Raw genomic sequence first — 22,935 nt, 5'->3', positions numbered from 1 at the left:
TACTGGAGTCTCCTTTGGTATTTTCAGCCACTCCCCCCACACCCATATCATTATCTGCATTTTGTTGGAACCTCATCTGGTATTTTCAGACCCTGTACTCTGCATTTTGCTGGGGTCTCCTCTGTTATTTATTTATTTTAAAATATGAGTATATATATTTTGCTTCAAACCAAAGCAGATTACATCTAAAACAATCAAAATATTTTCTGCCTCTGCACTTTCTGCCTTTCAGTTGGAGTTTTTTTTTTCTGGTATTTTCAGCACCTACACCCTCTGCATTTTGCTGGAGTCTTTCTCTGGTATTTTCAGTCCTTGCACACTACATTTTCCAGGAGTCTCCTCTGATATTTTCAGCCCCTGTATGTCTCTTCATTTTGCTGGAGTCCCCCTCTGGTATTTTCAGTCCCTGTGCTCTAATTTGCCCAGGGTTTTTGAGCCCCGCCCCTTCGTACCCAATGAAAGAAACTACATTCTCCAGCACCCTTGTAGAAGTCCCTGCCAGCGTGGGGCTGCAGAGAAGGGGTTAAATGGCCTATGAAGGGCAGTGCATGTGTTGTCTGGGAACCAAGCTGTCTGCTGCAAGTTGCTTTCTGGTCTAAATATCCAGTCACTCTTTTCCTGTGTTTGCAAAAGCAAAACCCAGCCCAGAAATGGGGGAGGGGGGAGAGGAAAAAGCGGGGGAAGATGCTGAGCATCAGAGGGGACCTACAGCAAAATCTATTCAAGCAGATTCAATGATCACCTGGGGGAAAGCAGCAGATAAACCTGTTTTCTAGGTAAAGTGATGCATTTGTTTTCCTTATACTTTTAAGAGACTAGAGTTTTGCAAAGAAAGCTACATGTTTGTTACTGCACTGGAGATGTTTTCATATTTTGGGAGAGAACTGTGTGTGATGGTATGAATGAATTTGCATGGGAGGAAAGCATTTCAGGAAAGGAGGGTCCCTGGTCCGGGAAACCTTTTTGCTAGATTCCTGTTTTATTGTTCTTGGGAATTTCATCTGGCAGATGTGCCCTGGCCTGTTTTATTTAAGGGGGGGAGGAGGGGCATGCTAATGATTGAATTATAAAGAGGCTTACTGGAGACTGCAGCAGCTGAAAATAGCAAAGGAAACTGTAGCAAAATGAGAGCACAGTGGCTGAAAATAGCAGAGGAGACCAGCAAAATGCAGTGAGAACAGGGGCTGAAAATAGCAGAAGGAGAATCCAGCAAAATGCAGAGAGTGGACCGAAAATAGCAAGGAGACTCCTGTCTAAAAGGCATAATTGACAGTGGGTGAGAGTCAGAATATCTTGTCGCTCAGGCTTGCTCCTTGTTGCACTCCAGTGACTAAATTCTTCCTGGTGCTCCAGTATCCGCCTGTGCCCTGCATAGAAGTCTGGGTTTAGTACACATCAACCAGACATCAGACTAGTATTCCTAGTTGATTGACTGGAAGACAAGTATCTTTGGCCCCCTCCTATTAAACCTCAAGCTTTAAATATGTGTCTCTCAAACTGTGTGCCCTGGAGATATTCCAGAATTTTACTTAATTTTTTTAAAATTTCCTTCATAAGTATACACTAGAATAGATGACATGTACGCAAAAGTCTGTCCATGGTATGAGCGTCTGCGTTGCATTGCGTAAGGAAACAACCGCCCAGACAAGCATCGTTCTTTGACATGATTGCTCCTTAAAAACTAACGGCAAGTAATTTTTGTTTTATTTTTTTATGCAGTAGTTATCCTAATTTGAGCAACAAAGCAATCATTTGGATATTCTTATCTTTGCGAACTTGGACTTTCAGCCCTAACAGAAATTAAATTAAAAAAAAAAAAAGAGACCGACTGCAGATGGTGGATGATGAAATGTGTGTTTGCTTGTCGACTATCAAGCGGCGTTTTGAGTTAATTTGCACTCAAAAACAAGCACATCCATCGCATTGATTAGCTATTCTAGTCTATCTACTTTAGTTTCACCGTTGTTACAATTACCCAAACATAGCTTAAAGAACTTTAAATAAATAACTCTCAAATGTAATTTTTTGTTGGTCTTGCAATTTTATAATTTCAATTATAATGTGCCGCAAAAAACATTTGCTCCGTTTACTGTGCCGGAGCTAAAAAAGTTTGAGAGACGCTGCTTTAAACAAAAGGATCTATCTCTTCTGTAGCATATACTGTAAGTGTCCTTGCCAGTCGTGATCTCTGTTTCACTGCAACAAGAACCGCCAACTGGAAGAGACTTTTTTTTCAACTTTTGTCATACCAGAAATCACTTTTGTCTGGTCTTGGTGGTGACTTGATCTGCTGGTAATATTGGTTTACCTCCTACTTTGCCCCCCTGTGTCTTAACATGTCCTCTGCTATTGTATGAGGTCCTTAATCCAACTTTCCGAAGGATCGAGAACTGATGGGTTCTGCTTGAGTAAGACCTGTGAATCAGGGCGAAACAGCCCCTAGCAGGTACCAATCCAGAACCCCTTCAGAGTTTAGGAAATAGAACATTTTCGTAATAAAGGTTCCCAACAGTCATGTCTAAAGATCCCGTGAGAAGAAGAAATTCTTCTCAATGGTAGACTCAAGAGGAAATGATAGAGGAAATCAAACAAGAATGCAAGACAGGCAATGTAATAATCTTGGGAGACTTCAATTTCCCAGGGATAGACTGGAACCTGGGAACCTCCAACTGCGTCAAGGAGGCCAAGTTCCTGGAGGCGCTATGGGATTGCTTCCTGGAACAAATGGTAAGAGAACCAACAAGAGGCAACGCCACCTTGGACTTGGTCCTAAATGGCCTCACGGGACCGACAAAAGAAGTAGAAGTCACGGTCCCGCTGGGGACGTGCGATCACAACATGAACAACTTTAAACTTGACATCGGGAAAGGGAAACGTACCAAAACCTTAACCATGACCGTAAACTTTAAAAAGGGTAAATACGATCGCATGAGAGCCATGGTAGAACAACAGCTCAAGAAAAAGATGGACAAAATTAAAACGGTAGATCAGGCATGGTCCCTACTGAAAAATACTATCACAGAAGCACAAAATCTCTACATTCCGCGGATTTCCAAAGAAAGGAGAACTAAAGGTAAAGGAGAATCGGCTTACATGGCTTACCAGACAGGTGAAGGAAGCCATAAAAGAAAAGAAGGACTCTTTCAAAAAATGGAAACGCACGAAAACAACTGAAGCTTGGAACAATCATAAAGATGATCAGAAGAAATGTCACAAGGCGGTAAGGGATGCCAAAAAGGACTATGAGGAGAAAATAGCGCAAGAGGCCAAAAACTTCAAGCCCTTCTTTAGATACGTAAAAGGGAAAAAACCCCGCAAAGAGGCGGTGTGGACTGCTGGATGACCAGGGAAGAAAATGGTACATCAAGGAAGACAAACAAATTGCAGACAGACTGAATTTCTTCTTTGCATCCGTCTTTACGAAGGAGGACACCGCAACAGTACCAGAAGCAGTGAAAGTGTTTAAAGGAGTAATAGAAGGCAGCCTCACCACAGTAGAAGTGGACTTGGACCAGATCTACTACCAGATCAACAAACTTAAAAGTGACAAATCCCCTGGACCGGATGGAATTCACCCGAGAGTCTTAAAAGAATTGAAGGTTGAAATCGGAGAGTTATTGCAAGAACTGGACAGATACCGGACGACTGGAAGATAGCGAATGTCACACCAATTTTCAAAAAAGGATCGAGAGGAGATCCGGGCAACTACACACCTGTGAGCCTTACGTCTGTCTCTGGAAAGATGGTTGAAGCACTAATTAAAGATAGCATAGTCTGGCACTTGGATACACATGACCTGATGAAAGCCTGTCAACATGGCTTCAGGAAAGAGAAATCATGTTTAACAAATTTACTTCAATTTTTTGAGACCGTGAACGAACAAATTGATAGTGGAGAACCGGTGGATATAATATATACTTAGACTTCCAGAAAGCGTTCGACAAAGTTCCACATGAAAGACTTCTCAGGAAACTACAAAGCCATGGAATAGAGGGGGGATATACAAAGATGGATAGGCAAATGGCTGGAGAACAGAAAACAGAGAGTGGGCATAAATGGGAAGTTCTCCGACTGGGAGAAAGTGACTAGCGGTGTACCCCAGGGCTCGGTACTTGGGCCGATTTTATTTAATATTTATATCAATGACCTAGAAGAAGGAACATCCAGTGAGATCATCAAGTTTGCAGACGACACAAAGCTATGCCGGGCAATCAGATTGCAGAAAGATAGCAAGGAACTCCAGAGTGACTTGTGTCAGTTAGAGAAATGGGCGGAGAAATGGCAGATGAAGTTTAATGTGGAGAAATGCAAAGTAATGCATTTAGGCAATAAGAATAAGGAACAGGAGTATAGAATGTCAGGTGCAACTCTGGGTAAGAGCGAACAAGAAAAGGACCTGGATAGATAGGATCCTGAAACCTTCAGTACAATGTGCGGCGGCAGCAAAGAAAGCAAATAGAATGTTGGGCATGATAAAGAAGGGAATTACGAGTAGGTCGGAGAGGGTCATAATGCTGCTTTATAGAGCGATGGTCAGACCCCACTTGGAATACTGCATCCAACATTGGTCTCCCAACCTAAAGAAGGATATAAAACTGCTGGAGAGGGTGCAGAGATGAGCAACGAAACTAGTAAAAGGGATGGAGAAACTGGAATACAAGGATCGACTTAAGAGACTGGGATTGTTCTCCCTTGAGAAAAGGAGATTGCGAGGGGATATGATCGAGACCTTCAAAATACTGAAAGGAATCGACAAAATAGAGCAGAAAAAACTATTTACATTGTCCAATTTGACACGGACAAGAGGACACGGAATGAAGCTAAGGGGGGACAAGTTCAGGACAAATATCAGGAAGTTCTGCTTGACATAGAGAGTGGTGGACACCTGGAATGCTCTCCCAGAGGAGGTTATTGCGGAATCGACCGTTCAAGGATTCAAAAGCAAACTAGATGCACATCTCCTTATGAGAGGCATAGAAGGATATGGGTGACTAAAAATTATGCCAGGTGTACACCTGGCAGGGCCTCTGCGTGTGCGGATCGCCGGACTTGATGGACTGAAGGTCTAATCCGGAGATGGCGCTTCTTATGTTCTTAAATTCTTCTTTATGGAGAGGGTGGTTGATGCCTGAGATGCACTCCCGAGGGAGGTGGTGGAGAGGAAAATGGAGTTCAAAAAGGCAAGGGATGAACAGAGGATCTCTAATTAGAAAATAAAGCACAGTTACTTATCATAACAGGTGTTATCCAGGGACAGCAGGCAGCTATTCTCACATATGGGTGATATCATCCACGGAGCCCGTTTGCGGACAGCCTCACAAGCAGACTTGCTTGTAGAAACTCAGAAGTTTAGAGTCTGCCGCACTGCGCATGCGTGAGTGTCTTCCCGTCCAGCACAGGGCGCATCTCCTCAGTTCAGATAGCTAGCAGAGAAGCCAACCAGGGGAGGTGGTTGGGTTGTGAGAATAGCTGCCTGCTATCCCTGGATAAGAACTGTTACGGTAAGTAACTATGCTTTATCCCAGGACAAGCAGGCAGCCTATTCTCACATATGGGTGACCTCCAAGCTAACCAGAATGGGATAGTGGGAGGGTTGGCAACTTAGGAGAATAATTTTGTAATACTCTCTGGCCAAAATGGCCATCCCGTCTGGAAAAAACATCCAGACAATAATGAGAGGTGAAAGTATGAACTGAGGACGAGGTGGCAGCTTTGCAAATGTCCTCAATAGGAGTGGATCTGAGGAAACTACTGAAGCCGCTATGGCTCTGACTTTGTGGGCTGTGACTCGACTCTGTAGATGCAGTCCAGCCTGAGCATAGCATAAGAACATAAAGAACATAAGCATTGCCCCTGCCGGGTCAGACCAGGGGTCCATCACGCCCAGCAGTCCGCTCTCGCGGCGGCCCCCCAGGTCCATGACCTGTAAGTGCTCTTTACCTAAAATGTTTATACCCTATTTATTTAATATCCTGTAAGTAACCCTCTATCTGTACCCTGCAATCCCTTTCTCTTTCACGAAGTCATCCAGTCCCTTTTTGAACCCCAATATTGTACTCTGTCCTATCACCTCTCCTGGAAGTGCATTCCAGGTGTCCACCACCCTCTGAGTGAAGAAGAACTTCCTAGCATTCTTTTTGAATCTGTCTCCTCTCAATTTTTCTGGATGACCTCTTGTTTTTGTTGTCCCCGCTAGTCTGAAGAATCTGTCCCTCTCCACCTTCTCTATGCCTTTCATGATTTTATAAGTCTCTATCTTGTCCCCTCTAAGTCTCCACTTTTCCAGGGTAAAGAGCCCCAGCTTGTCCAACCTTTCGGCATATGAAAGGTTCTCCATGCCCTTTATCATCCTTGTTGCTCTCCTCTGTACCCTCTCGAGTATCGCCATATCCTTCTTAAGGTACGGCGACCAGTATTGGACGCAGTACTCCAGATGCGGGCGCACCATCGCTCTATACAGTGGCAGGATAACTTCCTTCATTCTGGTAGTGATACTTTTTTGATATTCTGTTTGCTTTCTTTGAGGCCGCTGTACATTGTGCCGCCGGCTTCATAGCAGAAAGAGATACAAGCAGCCATCCAGTTGGAGATGGTTCGTTTAGAAATCGGATGCCCCAACTTGTTTGGATTGAATGAGACAAAAAGTTGAGCAGATCTGTGTGGTTTGATGCGTTCCAAGTAGAAAGCCAAAGCACGTTTACAGTCCAGGGTATGAAGAGCTGATTCTCCAGGATGAGAATGAGATTTTGGAAAAAACACTGGAAGTACAATGGATTGATTGAGATGAAATTCTGAAACCACTTTAGGTAAGAATTTAGGATGAGTACGGAGGACCACCTTGTCATGATGGAAAACTGTGAAAGGTGGATCAGCAACTAAAGCTTGCAGCTCATTGACTATTGAGCAGATGTGAGGGCAATGAGAAACACCACTTTCCAAGTGAGATATTTCAGATGAGCCATAAGCATTGGTTCAAAAGGAGGCTTCATCAATTGAGAAAGAACAACATTGAGATTCCAAACAACTGGAGGCGGTTTGAGAGGAGGTTTGACATTGAAAAGTCCTTTTCGTGAATCTGGAAACCACGGGTTTTCCTTTGATAGGCTGATGGAAAGCAGCACTAGCACTAAGATGGACTCGAATGGATGTAGACTTGAGGCCAGAGGTAGATAAGTGCAGAAGATAATCCAAGACGGAAAACAAGGAGGTATCTTGTGGCTCCTTGTTATGCACCACGTAGAAAATCTAGTCCATTTTTGGTGGTAACATTGTCTAGTGGCAGGCTTTCTGGAAGCCTCTAAAACATCCCGAACAGGCTGATAAAACTGAAGAAGAGTTATGTTGAGAGGTACCAAGCTATCAGGTATAGAGACTGCAGGTTGGGATGCAGCAGAGATCCCTGACTTTGTGTAAGCAGAGATGGAAAAACTGGTAGAAGGTAGAAACATAGAAACATAGAAAAAAAGCGGCAGAAAAGGGCTATAGCCCACCAAGTCTGCCCATTCCAGGTATCCCCTCCCCTGAATTTACTCCCTTAAAGATCCCACGTGAGTATCCCATTTTTTCTTAAAATCTGTCACGCTGCTGGCCTTTATCACCTGGAGTGGGAGTCTGTTCCAGTGATCCACCACTCTTTCAGTGAAGAAGTACTTCCTGGAGTCGCCATGAAACTTCCCTCCCCTGATTTTCAGCGGATGTCCTCTGGTGGTCGAGGGTCCCACTAGCCCGAAGATATCATCTTCTGACTCGATGTATCCCGTGATGTACTTATACGTTTCAATCATATCTCCCCGTTCTCTTCTTTCCTCAAGTGAGTACAACCGCAATTTCTTTAGTCTTTCTTCATACATGAGATCCTTGAGTCCCATTACCATCCTGGTGGCAGTTCTCTGAACCGACTCGATCCTCAGCACGTCCTTTCGGTAGTGTGGTCTCCAAAACTGAACACAGTACTCTAAGTGAGGCCTCACCATGGCTCTGTACAACGGCATCATAACTTCAGGTCTCCTGCTGACGAAACTTCTGCGGTATGGCTCCCTGCTGCTGAGTTGAAGTAGAAGGGAGTACCAAGGTTGTCTCAGCCACCGAGGAGCAATCAGAATCATGGTGGCATTTGAAAGTCTGAGAAAGAAGTCTATTCAGAGGAAATTTGAGAGACTCTGCAGGAGGCCGAGGCATATTCATTTCCTCTAAATACTCCATAGAGTACTTAGAACCAGTGTCCAATTTAAGATCCAGGTCCTCAGCCATTTGACGGAGGAAGGATGAAAAGGACAATTGATCCACCAGAGCATGGCCTCGAGAGGGACTCAATGACCTTGAGGCGCCTCGAGTGGAAAACGAAGGTGAGGCCTCGCTGGAGTACTGATATCCCAGCGAATAAACAGATTGGGGCGAGGCACTGGAATCAGGGCCCTCAAGTTCTGCTACTGGTGTCCTGTCTCGAGGAGTTGGAGGCCTCGAAGAACTGGAAGGCCTGGACGAGGAAAGCTTCTCTCTGGAGGAGGACCTGTGCTTCGATGAATGCCTTGATGAGGGCCATAAGAACATAAGAATTGCCGCTGCTGGGTCAGACCAGTGGTCCATCGTGCCCAGCAGTCCGCTCACGAGGCGACCCTCTGGTCAAAGACCAGTGTCCTAACTGAGACTAGCCCTACCTGCGTACGTTCTGGTTCAGCAGGAACTTGTCTAACTTTGTCTGGAATCTCTTGAGGGTGTTTTCCCCTATGACAGACTCCGGAAGAGCATTCCAGTTTTCTACCACTCTCTGGGTGAAGAAGAACTTCCTTACGTTCATACGGAATCTAACCCCTTTCAACTTTAGAGAGTGCTCTCTTGTTCTCCCTATCTTGGAGAGGGTGAACAACCTGCTCTTATCTACTAAGTCTATTCCCTTCAGTACCTTGAATGTTTCGATCATGTCCCCTCTCAATCTCCTCTGTTCGAGGGAGAAGAGACCCAGTTTCTCTAATCTTTTGCTGTACGGCAGCTCCTCCAACTCCTTAACCATCTTAGTCGCTCTTCTCTAGACCCTTTTGAGTAGTACCATGTCCTTCATGTGCGGTGAGAATGCTGCCTGGAAGCAAGTCTCATACAAGGTCGAGGAGACTTCGCCCTATGCCTCAAAACGGGCAATGCCTTAAATGAGGATATAGGGCTAGAAGCTGTAGATCAAAGTCTCATAGACTCTGTGGTTTGAATCGAGGAATCTCAAAGCACTCCCAAAAACTTGGCTCCTTGTATGGAGTGTGAGGATTCCAGACCAAACATTCGCAAAGACTCGACTCCTTGCATAGAGTGTGTAGATTCAGCTCGATGCACAGGTAAGGACTCGACCTCTTGTGAGCCTGCTGAGTACCCAGGCTGGTCTGCAGGAAGCAGAGTCGAGGCAGGACTATATTTGGTCAGTAACTGAACAAATTCCCGCTCTAAAATGGTCTGGATAGTAGCCTGCAATTGTGGATCCGAGTCTGAAACTGGACCACTTGCTGAGGGTAAAGGCTCCCAGGTCAAAGATGAAGAATGCTCCGACTTGGAAGAATGATATTTGGGTAGCTTGAGGACCACCGCTGGAACTGTCTGCTGAGGTATCTGACCTGAGGGAAGCTCAGGAGAACACTTGGCAGATTTATTCGAGGACGTTCCAAACGAGGAAGGTCTGATGAGAGTCGAGATCGTGGAGGCAGGAGGACATCCCTTAGCAGGCTGGTCCGAATCGGAGGTCGAGGGTGCAGCCGAGGTTTCCATACCGAAAATCTTCTCCACTTGAACTTGACAACGTTTGAGGGCTCGATTTTGAAGAGTAGCACAGCGAACGCACGACTCCAGGCGATGGTCAGATCCCAGACACTGAAGACACCAGCGGTGTGAGTCAGTGAGGGAGATCGCATGCTGGCACTGGCTACACTTCTTGAAGCCCGTGACTTGCCGGGACATAGAAGGAAAGATAGCCGCCGCAAAGTCGAAGCCCACAGGCTGAGGACGTGCGACAGGCCCCGCCAGTCACTCGATGAAAAAATTTACTTCTTTTTTTTTTTTTTAAACAAAGACCAAAAGAAAAGTACAGCAACACGGTAAGAAGTAAAATAAAACAGAAGCTGTGGTGAGAGAAGGCATGAAGCAAACTAAGTTCAGCGCAGAGTGTCAAAGACAGACTTCTCGGTGGAGAACTGAGGAGACGCGCCCTGTGTTGGGCGGGAAGGCACTCGCGCATGCGTAGTGCAGCAGACTTGAAACTTCTGAGTTTTCTACAAGCAAGTCTGTTTGCGAGGCTGTCCGCATCCGGGCTCTGTGGATGATGTCAGCCACATGTGAGAATAGGCTGCCTGCTTTTCCTGGGATAATGGTATATATTGAAGAACTAAGGTGAGTAGTGGTCAATACTTGTACGGTCTGTGTCCCTTATATGGCCATTCAATTGAGGACGGGCTGGGAAGGGCTTTGACAGCTGGGATGGTTAAGATGGGCTGGCGTGAGTATTGACGGAGACTCCAGTAGATGGACCCTAAGCACAGTACTGGGCAGAGTTCTGGGTTTCTGGCACAGAAATATCTAAGAAAAAGAACAATTTAAATGAAATCATTAAATTATGGAGAGTGTATGTTTGGGCAGACTGGATGGACCATTCAGGTCTTTATCTGTCGTCATTTACTCTGTTACTCAAGTCATTGGAGCCATTGATCTGGTGGTGGGGGAGAAGATGAGGGAGCCAAGAGGGTCAGAGCAGTACCTGCTGGAGTGGGCAGAGAGAAGGGGGTGTAGAGTTGACATCAAATTTGAGGACCAATCACCCTGCTGTAGAGCAGGAGGAGCTCAGGAACTGGGAGAGAGACTCAACCAGCGGACTGTTGAATTTTCCAAAGTTTTTCCTGTTTATGACCTGAATAAATAATCACCTCGGCCATATCACCAGCTTCAGGAGACCATTTATTGACTTCCCAAATATATTTACTATTAGTCCATTAGGCTACAAAGCCTTTCTCAATATTTAAACATGCCAGCAATACAGCAAATACATCAAAAACATAAAATGCACATGCAACATATTACTGAAAATATTACCCGTCTCCTCAAGTCACTTCATTGGCTCCCTATCTGTTTCCTTATACAGTTCAAACTCCTCTTACTGACCTACAAGTGTATTCGCTCCATAGCTCCTCGGTATCTCTCCTGTCTCCCCACACTCCCCTCCCCCTGTCACTCTGCTCATCGCATGAGTTTCTCTTATCTGTACCCTTTTCCTTTACGGCTAACTCTCCATCCTTTCTACATTACATTAGTGATTTCTATTCCGCCTTTACCTTGCGGTTCAAGGCGGATTACATAAAGGATCTATCTGGCCATTTCCAGAGGAATTATAGAATAGTTAGATTGGTTCATAGAGAGTAGTCAGATTGGTTCGTAGAGATGAGGTGGTTCTTGTGGCGTTAGGTTGTTTTAGAGAGTAGGGAGACGTTAGGTTGGTTTCGATTGTTGGGTATCAGAGGGTTTTTTTAAAAAAATAGTATGGTTTTTATTTCTTTTCTAATTGTTCTGTAGTCAGGGGTCGTTATCAGCAAAGTAGAGAGTTGGCGGTCTAATCTCGCTCCTTGTGTAGCCAGGAGGCCATTATACAGTTTTTTCCATTTGACTTCTCTGATTGGGGGGTATGTGAATGGAGCGTGGGTTCTCCTTTGTCTGGTTGAGGTGGTTCGTATTAGACGGTTGTATAGGTATATTGGGCTGTTTCTGTTCATGGTTTTAAATAGAAGACAGTAGAACTTGAATTGTATTCTTGCTTGAATTGGTAGCCAGTGTGAGTGGTGGTACGCCTCGCTGATGTGGTCATGTTTCCTCAGAGAGTAGATGAGTCTCAGGGCTGTGTTCTGGACTGTTTGCAGTTGTTTAATCACGGTCGCGGGGCAGGGGGAGATAGAGAATGTTACAATAATCTAGGAGACCCAGCATTAGGGCCTGGACTAGGATCTGGAATTGAGTTTTGTCGAAGAATTTTCGCACTTGTCTTAGGTTTCTCATGATTGCGAAGGATTTCTGTATTATTTTATTGATTTGTGGTTGCATGGTACAGCACCTGTCAATCGTCATTCCCAGTAGTTTTAGAGTGGTTTGCATGGGGAATGTGGTTGAGTTGATTACTAGGTTTGTAATGGATGGTGTCTTATCATTTTCTAGGAGATTGAATTTTGGTTTTTCTACCTTGCACTGTGTGCCTGGAACAAACTGCCTCACTCGGTAGGTCAGGCTCCATCTTTGGCAGTTTTCAAATCCAGACTATGAAGCTGCTTTCCTTTCAAAACTCCAACCCATTTTCTAAGCACTGATATCTGTCTTGTCATTCCCCCACCTGAGCACTGTGTATAGATGCACCTTCTTGTCCAGTTTGCCTGTCTTGATTAGATTGTAAGCTCTTTTGAGCAGGGACTGTCTCTTCTGTGTTTTGATGCACAGCGCTACGTATCTCTAGTAGCGCTATAGAAATGATTAGAAACATAGAAACATCATGGCAGATAAAGGCCAAATGGCCCGTCTAGTCTACCCATCCGCAGTAATTATTATCGCTTCCTCGCTCTGAGAGATCCTATGTGCCTATCCAGGCTTTCTTGAATTCAGACACAGTCTCTGTTTCCACCACCTCTTCCACGAGACTGTTCCACACATCTACCACCCTTTCTGTATAAAAGTATTTCCTTAGATTTCTCCTGAGCCTATCACCTCTTAACTTCATTCTATGCCCTATCATCCCAGAGCTTCCTTTCAAATGAAACAGACTCAACTCATGCACATTTACGCCATGGGGTCAAATTGGTGACCAATGGACTTTCCTGCTCTCTAAATTTCAATACTTCTATCTGCCCATATAATGGGTTCCTCAAACCTGATCGGCTGGGGCTTGAAGCGAATGAGGCATTGGTCACCTATTTGAGTTTTGGCGGGTAAAAAGCTTTGCTTCCGCACCTGTGGTAAACAGCTCAAATTCTTATCTATTCCCGCAGTAGGTTAGTTATTTACGCTGGGTTTAACTAAACAGCATTAGAGGTTTTTAGCGCGGGCCAGTGAGGTTAATGCTCCGACGCTCATAGGAATTTCTATGAGTGTCAGAGCATTTACCTCAGGGCCCACGTTAAAAACCTCTAGTGCCATTTAGTCATTAAGATTTATTTTCCTCCTTTTTGAAAATTGTAGCGCATTTCTATTTTTTTTGCAGACTTTTTACACCTGGGGAGAGCAGCGTGCGAGGTGAGACGGGAGATTCATGTGATCACGCCCTTCATCTCCTAAATGATAGGTGTGGTGGCCATTCATGACAGGGGCTTAAAACTCCCCTAAGCTGAAGTGGCATTTGTCTCTTAGGGTGGGAGGAGGGGGTTGGAGAGAGAGTGGGGGGAGGGAGGGAGGTGGAGGGGCAGTACGATGGTTATACTATGCTGTTATTTTCTGTGGTTGAGGTTCTATTGTTAGTTATTCTTCATGTTTCCTTCATTGCAGATTGGTAACTTTTGGGGGGGGGGGGGTGGAAACAGGAGTTATATAAGATTGTACTGTTTCATTTTCTTGTTATTGTTCTTGGTCATGCCATCAATAAAAAATTGTTGAAATGAATACACGGGGGCCTCGGATCAGTTTTTGCAGATATTAGAAAAAGTACTGATACTTATCACCAAGTACCCCCTGAGAAAAGGACCTAGATTATATTGTACTTTTGATAGCCGCCGTTTCTAAACTGAGGATTTTGTTTTCTTTGCAGAAGGAGCTTATAATAGTGAAGACCTGAGCTGTGACCAGTTGTCTCCAGGGGATGTGGCCAGGGCAGAGATGTCCATTTTTTTGGACCAGGAGGGCAATGGTGGTGGGAGTGAGGAGGCCACCCCAAATTGTTCAGAGTTCGTGCTCAGGGAAAAGGAACCTTTTCAGAGCACGGAGGCAGGGGGGATCAGTCCTGAACCGGCACTCCGGCAGCAGCACCGGCGCTTCTATGAGTGCGAGTCCTGCAGCCGGCGCTTCTCAGATCCATCCAACCTACGCCGCCACCGGCACATCCACACAGGCTGGAGGCCTTATCCCTGTGAGACCTGTGGAGCCACCTTCCGCCAGAAGTCGCAGCTGGATCGGCACCGGTTCGTGCATACAGGCGAGCGGCCCTTCCAGTGCGCCTTCTGTCCCAAGGGCTTTCGTGACTCCACTGAACTCCGTGTCCACTACCGAGTGCACACCGGAGAACGCCCTTACAGCTGCGCAGAGTGCCAGCAAACTTTCTCCAGGATCTGCTACCTGAAAAGGCATCGGGAGAAACACCGGTCCTTACCCAAGCCAGCCACAGACCCAGTGCCCAGCCCCTCGGCCCCTACCAACCCCTCGAGTGGGGGTTTCCCCTGCACCTTCTGCAGCCGGACCTTTGAGAGCAAGAAACAGCTGGAACTGCACCGGCGTGGGCTGCACCTGCGAACCGGCCCGTCTGGGCAGCAGCTGTACGAGTGCGGAGACTGCCGGAAGCGTTTCAACAACTCTTCCAACCTGCGGAAGCACGCGGTGATCCATACTGGCGCCAAGCCTTTCTGGTGTACTCTCTGTGGGCAGCACTTCCGCCAGGCCACTCACCTGGAGCGCCACTACCTGATCCACACAGGGGAGCGGCCTTTCCCCTGCCCGGACTGCGGGAAAGGCTTCCGGGACACAAGCGATCTGCTCAAACACCAGCGGGTGCACACGGGGGAGAAACCCTACCAGTGCGCTGTCTGCCACAAACGATTCAAGCACCTGCACAATGCCCGTGTGCACCACCAGCGCCACAATGCTGGTTCTGCTCTCGCCACTGAAGAAGAGGCACAGGATATAATTGAGGGAGCGGTGTCTCTGGTGCCAGCCAAGGCAAAAGGCAAACCTAGAGATGAGACGAATAGTGGCGCCACACAGCATATTAATACCGCCAGCGCACGCAGTGGACAGCGACATATGAACCAGACCTCTAGTGAGGAGGAAACACGCACAACCTCAATACAGATGACCGGGGTACAGCACGCAGATACAATTCGCATTACCTTGGATAGTGTCCTTAGCAGTGGGGTGCGGGGCACGGACGAGATCTACGAGACTTCACCGCAATCCGCTAAGGAGAAGGAGGACCAGCCGCTGCAAGAGCCCTTGAAATGCCGCTTCTGCCGGAAGGCCTTTGCCCGAATCTCGGGCCTGCGTCGCCATTCGCTGATCCACACGGGCCACCGGCCCTTCGGCTGCCACCTGTGCGGAAAGACTTTCCGGCAGCTCTCGCACCTAGAGCGGCACAAGCGCATCCACACTGGGGAGCGACGCTACCATTGCACCACCTGCCAGAAGGCCTTCAGGGAGTCCAGCGACCTGTTGCGTCACCAGCAGATACACACCCGGGAGAAGTGCTTCCGCTGCCCCCTCTGCCTGAAGACCTACACCCAGCTGCGCTACTTGAAACTGCACCGCCTCAAGCATGGACTGAACCCAGAGGAGGAAGAAGACGAGGAGGAGGAGGAATAGGTGGTGACAGTAGAGGCTGCCATCTTCCCCTCCCCCAGTGAACCACAGGACTAGAGAATGACACGTCCCTGCGAGTTTTGTCGCTGCCCCTGTCCCATTCCTGTAACCGCACAAGCCTCGAACACTTATGATTTTAAAGTGTTTGAAGCTTGTGCAGTTGAGGACGAAGCTTGCAGAAAAGGAGCAGCGACAGGAAAAGAACTTGCAGGGACGGGAAAATGAGTTCCTGCAGGGACAGGGAAAAATTTGTCCCCTTGTCATTCTCTACTTGGGAGAACAGTATAGAAAATTAAATAAATAAATAGTGAGAAAAAATTCAGCCTCTGGTAACCAGAGCTGGCATTGTGACGTCAAATCGCCTCATTCCATCAATAAGAGCCAACCTCATCGGTGATGTCATAACAGCTTGATTGTCCTAGACTTGGCTCACTTTTTGGTTCATAGACAAAATCGCGCGAGACAATGGGGCGCCGACAACTGAGCGCAAGGTTGACGGCACGCCGAAGAAAAGCACTATTTTAAAGGGTTCTGACGGGGGGTTTTGGTGGGGAACCCCCCCTATTTTACTTAACAGAAATCGCGCTGGCGTTAGGGGGGTTTGGGGGGTTGTAACCCCCCTCATTATACTTGAAACCAAACTTTTTGCCTGTTTTTTAGGGAAAAAGTTCAGTTTTAAGTATAATGTGGGGGGTTACAAACCCCCACAACGCCAGCGCAATGTCTGTTAAGTACACCCCCCGTTGGAGCCCTTTAAAATAGCGCTTTTCTTCGGCGCACCGTCAACCTTGCGCTCAGTTGTCTGCGCTCAGTTGTCGGCGCGCCGTCGCCTCTCGCGATTTAGTCCCGTCACCCACTTTTTACTACATTTTGATTTCTATAGTTATGCCATATAGGGAATGACATGGGGACAAATTTGTCCCCCAACCCCGTAGGAACTCAATTTCCTCGTCCCCCGCAAGTTTTGTTGCTGTCCCTGTCCCTGCCCCATCCTGTAAGCTCTGCCTTAACCGTACAAGCTTCGAACACTTATGATTTTAAAGTGTTTGAGGCTTGTGCAGATGAGGACGGAGCTTTCAGGAATGGGACAGGAAAAGAACTTGCGGGGACGGGAAAATGAGTTCCCGCGGGGACGGCGAAAAATGTGTCCCTGTGTCATTCTCTACACAGGACTAAGTACTCTTTGGAGGAGGAGGATAGAAGTTGTTTATTTCTATTGACACAAATTGTGCTGGGGTGGAAAAAGTCCCCCCGCAACAGCGTTGAGAGATCAGAAGTGTTTTTTATTCGTACTGGAGGATATAGAAGGAGTGATTTTCAAGTGAGCTGCTAATGTGTCAGTGGTGTGCTTTGCAAGGGGGAAGTCAAATGAGTTGAAAAGATCTGTGGCCATTAAACAGATCATGATGAGCCTGACTTCCAATCCCCCCCCCCTCCCATGGTTGCATCTGTGGACTTGTAGTTTCTCTGAGAAACAGGAAACTAAAATTCCATAGAGGGCTTGGAAAGGTGAAACTAGCCCCCCCCCCCCATGCTTGACCTGTCCTGTATTTTCCCACGCACTGAAAAACTGGTCATGAGATACAAATTGTGAAGGAAGCCTTTTATAAACGATGATGGCAATGAATTGTATGGCAATCAAAATAAAAAAAAAATGAGTATTGACATGTGTCCAGTGTGCCATGGCTGTGGGATTCCTGAGGAAGGGGGACCCCCCTCACATGCTAGGTGGGCAGGCTTTATCTGGGAAAGGGTGAGAAGCCCCAGAGCATTACATTTCATTTCATTTCGATGTATACCGTAAATCAGACAACTTCTAAGCAGTTTACATCATTGCGAGAGAAGAAAAGATGTACCTATGCCTCCCACTGAAATTCAGGTGATAACGCCTAAATATATATATATATATATATAGTTTGATTTCTTAAACACTGCCTGGAAGCAGTGTACATTCAGGTACAGCATAGGAGGTATTTTTCTGTCCCTGTAAAGTTTACAGTCTATGGGACCCTTTTGCAAACCTGCAGTTAGAAACATAGAAACATAGAAGATGACGGCAGAAAAGGGCTACAGCCCATCAAGTCTGCCCACCCTGCTTACCCACCCCCTGTCTATGCCCTAATGACCCAATTTCCTTCTCTTGACCCTCGTAGGGATCCCACATGGGTATCCCATTTATTCTTAAAGTCTGGCACGCTGTCTGCCTCGATCACTTGCACTGGAAGCTTGTTCCAATGATCAACCACTCTCTCTGTGAAGAAATACTTTCTGGTGTCTGCAGCAGCCACTCTCTCCTCCTCTCCCTATTGGCTAAGGCTCTTAACATTTGCATCTCCTCTTCTTATTGGCTAAGGCTCTTTACACCTGCATTGTGATGTCATAGAACTTTCTGATTATAGAAACATGATGGCAGATAAAGGCCAAATGACCCATCATAGAAACATAGAAGATGACGACAGAAAAGGGCTACAGCCCATCAAGTCTGCCCACTCTGCTTACCCACCCCCTGTCTATGCCCTAATGACCCAATTTCCTTATCTTGACCCTCGTAGGGATCCCACATGGGTATCCCATTTATTCTTAAAGTCTGGCACGCTGTCTGCCTCGATCACCTGCACTGGAAGCTTGTTCCAATGATCAACCACTCTCTCTGTGAAGAAATACTTTCTGGTGTCGCCATGACATTTTCCGCCCCTGAGTTTGAGCGGGTGCCCTCTTGTGGCCGAGGGTCCCCTTGAGAAAGAAAATATCATCTTCCACTTCGACACGTCCCGTGAGGTACTTAAATGTTTCGATCATGTCTCCCCTCTCCCTACGTTCCTCGAGAGTGTAGAGCTGCAATTTGTTCAGTCTCTCTTCGTACGAGAGACCCTTGAGCCCCGAGAGAGTTAAGCACTAATGCATGCTTACTGCAGCAAAAAAAGTGTACCATGGGGTGCACTGTGTCCTGTGCTAATTTCAGGATGTGCACATGTTACCCACATACTAATTTTTTTGGGGGGGTGTCTAGAGACAGAGAGGGGCGTGTTCTGCACTAATTAGGGCAGCTCTTGTATTGTGCACGAAGCCCTCCCCTTTTACAAAACGGATAGCGGATTTTAGCAGAGGCCAGCGTGCTGAATTCTCTGCGCTGCTCCCGATGCTCATAGGAACTCTACGAGTGTCGGGAGCAGCACAGAGCATTCAGCGCGCCAGCCTGCACTATAAACCGCTATCGCAGTTTTGTAAAAGGTGGGGCTTAATGCACAATACTAGAGCTGCCCTAATTAGCACAAAACACACCCACTTTCTGCCTCCAGAAACACACCCCACTCATATTCCGTGAGCCGCTATTACCCCTCTCCTCAGGTCGCTTCATCGATTCCCCGTCCATTTCCGAATACAGTTTAAACTCCTCTTGCTGACCTACAAGTGCATTCGCTCTGAAGCCCCCCCGATATCTCTCCTCACTCATCTCTCCCCATCCCCTGTGATCTCCGCTCATCGGGCAAGCCCCTATCTGTACCCTTCTCTTCCACTGCCAACTCCAGACTCTGTCCCTTCTTTCTTGCAGCGCCGTATGCCTGGAACAGGTTGCCTGAATCAATACGTCGTGCTCCGTCCTTGGCAGTGTTCAAATCCAAGCTAAAGGCCCACTTTTTTGAAACTGCTTTCAACTCTTAACTCCCCCCTCACTGCTGTCAGATACCTATACCCACTATAACCTCCCCAACCCTGAAATGTCCTGTTGAAATTAATTGTAAGCTCTTCTGAGCAGGGACTGTCTATTGTATGTTAAAATATTCAGCACTGCATACGCCTTTCGGCGCTATAGAAATATTAAATAGTAGTAGCAGCGGTAGAATTCCAAAGTTGAGGATCAGCATTGGCAAAGCAGGGTTGTATGCAATGTCCAGATGACGAACTGACGTGTGGGAGGGGGGTGAGATAAAAGGGCTCGCTGAGATGGGTGCAAAAGGGATGTAGGATCATACTTAGCTATCTTCACTGTAAGCATGAGCCTGGCCATGCCACTCTCCATAGCAATGCTGTCTTGGCATATTAGAGCATCCTGAGGGTTTTTTTTAAACTTTGATTTGTCAATCTATATTTCTCAAATCAATGCTCCCTCCCTCATCTTAAGATGTAAAACATACTAGAGAATGACAAGGTAGACAAATTTGTTCCCATCCCCATGGGAACTCATTTCCCATCCTGTCGAGTTTTTTTTCTGTCCCTGCTGCCCCATCCCTGCAAGCTCCGTCCTCATCTGCACAAGCCTCAAACACTTTAAAATCGTAAGTGTTTGAGGCTTGTGCGGTTAAGGTAGAGCTTACAGGAATGGGACAGCGACATTGTGTGTCCCCTAGTCTTTGTAATTTTTGAGAGTTAAAAACGGATTCACTTTTTTACCCATTCAACACCACTCAGGATTTTGTAGACGTCAATCATATCTTCCCTCAGTCTTCTCTTTTCAAAGCTGAAAAGCCCCAACCTCTTTGGCCTTTCCTTGTAAGTGAGGCGTTTCATCCCCTTTATCATTTCCTTCTACCCAGTCCCTTCCTTTTCTTGAGGGCAGAGTCATCTAGTCTTTGGTATTTGTATCACCTGCCCAATACATACTGTGAGCTGTACTTCTGATTTCGCGCCCTAAAAAGAGCTGCATGAAATGGTCAGGAGACTTTGGATTTAGTTCATGCCTTTCTTTTCTGTTGTAGCTCAAACACATTATGTGAAGGGACAGAAGATATTTTTCTGTCCCCACAGGACTTACAATTTAAAGGGCCAATACAGTAAAGTGTGCAGGGCTTTGTGAAGAGTGAGCATGGATGCAAAGAAAGGGTTTTCAGACCAGCTAAACCTCTGCAAAGCCTCATCTTAAACAGTAGCATAAATGCAGAGAAGTGCACAGAAGACTGGAAGGCTGAGCAGAGCACCCAGGCCTTGTTTTACAAAGCTGCACTAGCGGCTGCAGCGCGGTAACGTCCCCGAAGCCCATAGAGATTTAAAGGGCTTTGGGGCTGTTGCTGTGTGGATTTGTAAAACAGGCCCTAAGTCTGGGGAGGCTTAAAAGGTTGGCTTGTTCTACTGGAGTCACACTGAAGAGGAGGATTTCATTCCAGTTTCTTTTCTTTACTACAAGACCAGCTATGGGTTGTTTTTTTTTCCAGTTTCATGTAGAGCACAACAAAGAAAGCATTGAATGGAGGCATTTTCTTTTTTTTTCTTCTACTGTCCCAGCTCAGTTCTAGCTGCAGCTTAAGCACTGCGTGACTTCCAGAGGATAAGCCATTACTTCAGAAAAAGGACAGATTGAGACATTCGGGTTTTACTTCCATTGTTTTCAGTGGAAGTAAAACCTGGATGTCTCAATCTGTACTCTTTTTTTTTCTGGAGCCATTGGGTAACCCTAGTCCAGGGGTAGGCAATTCCGGTCCTCGAGAGCCGGAGCCAGGTCAGGTTTTCAGGATATCCACAATAAATATGAATGAGATAGATTTGCATCTCAAGGAGGCAGTGCATGCAAATCCATCTCATACATATTCATTGTGGATATCCTGAAAACCTGACCTAGCTCCAGCTCTCGAGGACCAGAATTGCCTACCTCTGCCCTAGTCAAGGAACCAGTATCCAGTCCCCCCTCTTTCTCATCCAGCTCTCATTTTCCCTCCCCTCCCCATAGTCTGGTCCCTGCTCCCCCCACATGTTTTGATTTGGCCTCCATTCCAGCCCCCATTCCCCCCTCTGCCTATGTTCTAATTCAGTGGTTCCTAACCCTGTCCTGGAGGACCACTAGGCCAATCGGGTTTTCAGTATAGCCTTAATGAATATGCATGGAACAGATTTGCATGCCTGTCATCTCCATTATATGTAAATCTCTCTCATGCATATTCATTAGGGCTAGCCTGAAAACCCGATTGGCCTAGTGGTCCTCCAGGACAGGGTTGAGAACCACTGTTCTAATTAAAGCATCGTTCAAAAAATGGAAAAAGAAAGCATCGTTCAAAAAATGGAAAAAGGACCAAACAAAGGACAACCAAAAGGAGCACAAAGAACACCAAAGGGAGTGTCACCGTGTGGTTAGGAAAGCTAAAAGAGAATATGAGGAGAGACTGGCGGGGGAAGCAACAAACTTCAAATCGTTCTTCAGATATGTGAAGGGGAAGCAACCGGCAAGGGAAGAAGTGGGGCCATTGGATGATGGAGACAAAAAAGGAGTGGTAAAAGAGGAAAAAGAAATAGCAGACAGGTTAAATAAGTTCTTCACGTCGGTCTTCAAGAGGGAGGGCACATCCAATATTCCGGAACCGGAGGACATCGTAAATGGGGATCGGGATGAAAAGCTGGTCCAACTAGAGGTAAGCCAAGAGGATGTCCTCAGGCAGATAGACAGACTAAAGAGCGACAAATCGCCAGGTCCGGACGGCATTCACCCAAGGGTACTCAAGGAACTAAGGAATGAAATAGCAGAGCCACTTCGCCAAATATGTAACCTATCCTTAAAAACTGGAGAGATCCCGGAGGATTAGAAAATTGCAAATGTCATGCCCATCTTCAAGAAGGGTTCAAGGGGGGACCCGGGAAACTACAGGCCGGTGAGCTTGACCTCGGTCCCGGGAAAGATGATGGAAGCACTGATTAAGGATAGTATCTGTGAACACATAGAAAACAATGGACAGCTAAAGTCGAGCCAGCACGGCTTCTGCAAGGGTAGGTCATGCCTCACAAACTTATTGTACTTCTTTGAGGGGGTAAACAGACAGGTGGATAAAGGGGAAATCCATTGATATCATTTACCTTGACTTTCAAAAAGCCTTCGACAAGGTACCGCACGAAAGACTACTTAAAAAGCTGTGGAAACACGGGGTGCAAGGGGAGGTCCACCGATGGATCAAAAACTGGCTGGCAGACAGGAAACAGAGGGTTGGAGTGAAGGGCCATTACTCGGACTGGCATGGGGTCATGAGCGGAGTTCCGCAGGGGTCGGTGCTGGGACCGCTCCTGTTCAATATATTCATTAATGACCTGGAGGCGGGAACAAATTGCGAAGTTATTAAATTTGCGGATGACACCAAACTCTACCCAGGGTTGAAACCATGGAAGACTGCGAAGATCTGCAAAGGGACCTAACGACGCTAGAAGAATGGGCCAAAAAATGGCAAATGAACTTTAACGTAGGGAAATGCAAGGTCATGCATGTAGGGAAAAAGAACCCGATGTTCAGTTACAGAATGGGAGGATCACTGCTAGGGGTAAGTAACCTTGAAAGAGACCTGGGAATGATGGTAGACACATCTTTGAAGACGTTGGCACAGTGCGCCACAGCCTCAAGAAAAGCAAACAAAATGTTGGGTATCATTAAGAAGGGTATCACGATCAGGACAAAGGAGGTCATCCTGCCACTGTATCGTGCAATGGTGCGACCGCATCTGGAGTACTGTGTCCAGTACTGGT

At 46.5% G+C, this 22,935-nt stretch overlaps 1 protein-coding gene across 2 annotated transcripts; it reads left to right on the top strand.

Annotated features, from left to right (window-relative positions):
• Window positions 1–617: 617 nt before the first annotated feature.
• Window positions 618–15,815, top strand: LOC117367875 (zinc finger protein 436-like). 2 transcript variants are annotated; one of them, XM_033960934.1, is made up of 3 exons: window positions 618–776; window positions 13,205–13,236; window positions 13,745–15,815. In XM_033960934.1, exon 3 carries the CDS (start codon window positions 13,813–13,815, stop codon window positions 15,502–15,504), a length of 1,692 nt encoding a protein of 563 aa, XP_033816825.1. In that variant the 5' UTR covers window positions 618–776; window positions 13,205–13,236; window positions 13,745–13,812; the 3' UTR covers window positions 15,505–15,815. The 2 variants fall into 2 exon arrangements, with proteins under 2 accessions (XP_033816825.1, XP_033816824.1); XM_033960933.1 differs by lacking the exon at window positions 13,205–13,236 and having other exon boundaries at window positions 619–776.
• The last annotated feature ends 7,120 nt before the right edge of the window (window positions 15,816–22,935 follow it).

This window comes from Geotrypetes seraphini, chromosome 10 (assembly GCF_902459505.1).
Source record: "Geotrypetes seraphini chromosome 10, aGeoSer1.1, whole genome shotgun sequence".
NCBI lineage: Eukaryota > Metazoa > Chordata > Amphibia > Gymnophiona > Dermophiidae > Geotrypetes > Geotrypetes seraphini.
Note: the sequence above shows the minus strand (reverse complement) of the source record. Positions and strands in the feature narration are given on the sequence as shown.

What these genes read in the sequence shown, in the direction of transcription:
- LOC117367875 (XM_033960934.1), top strand. Translation starts at nt 13,813, where the DNA reads ATGTCCATTTTTTTGGACCAGGAGGGCAATGGTGGTGGGAGTGAGGAG.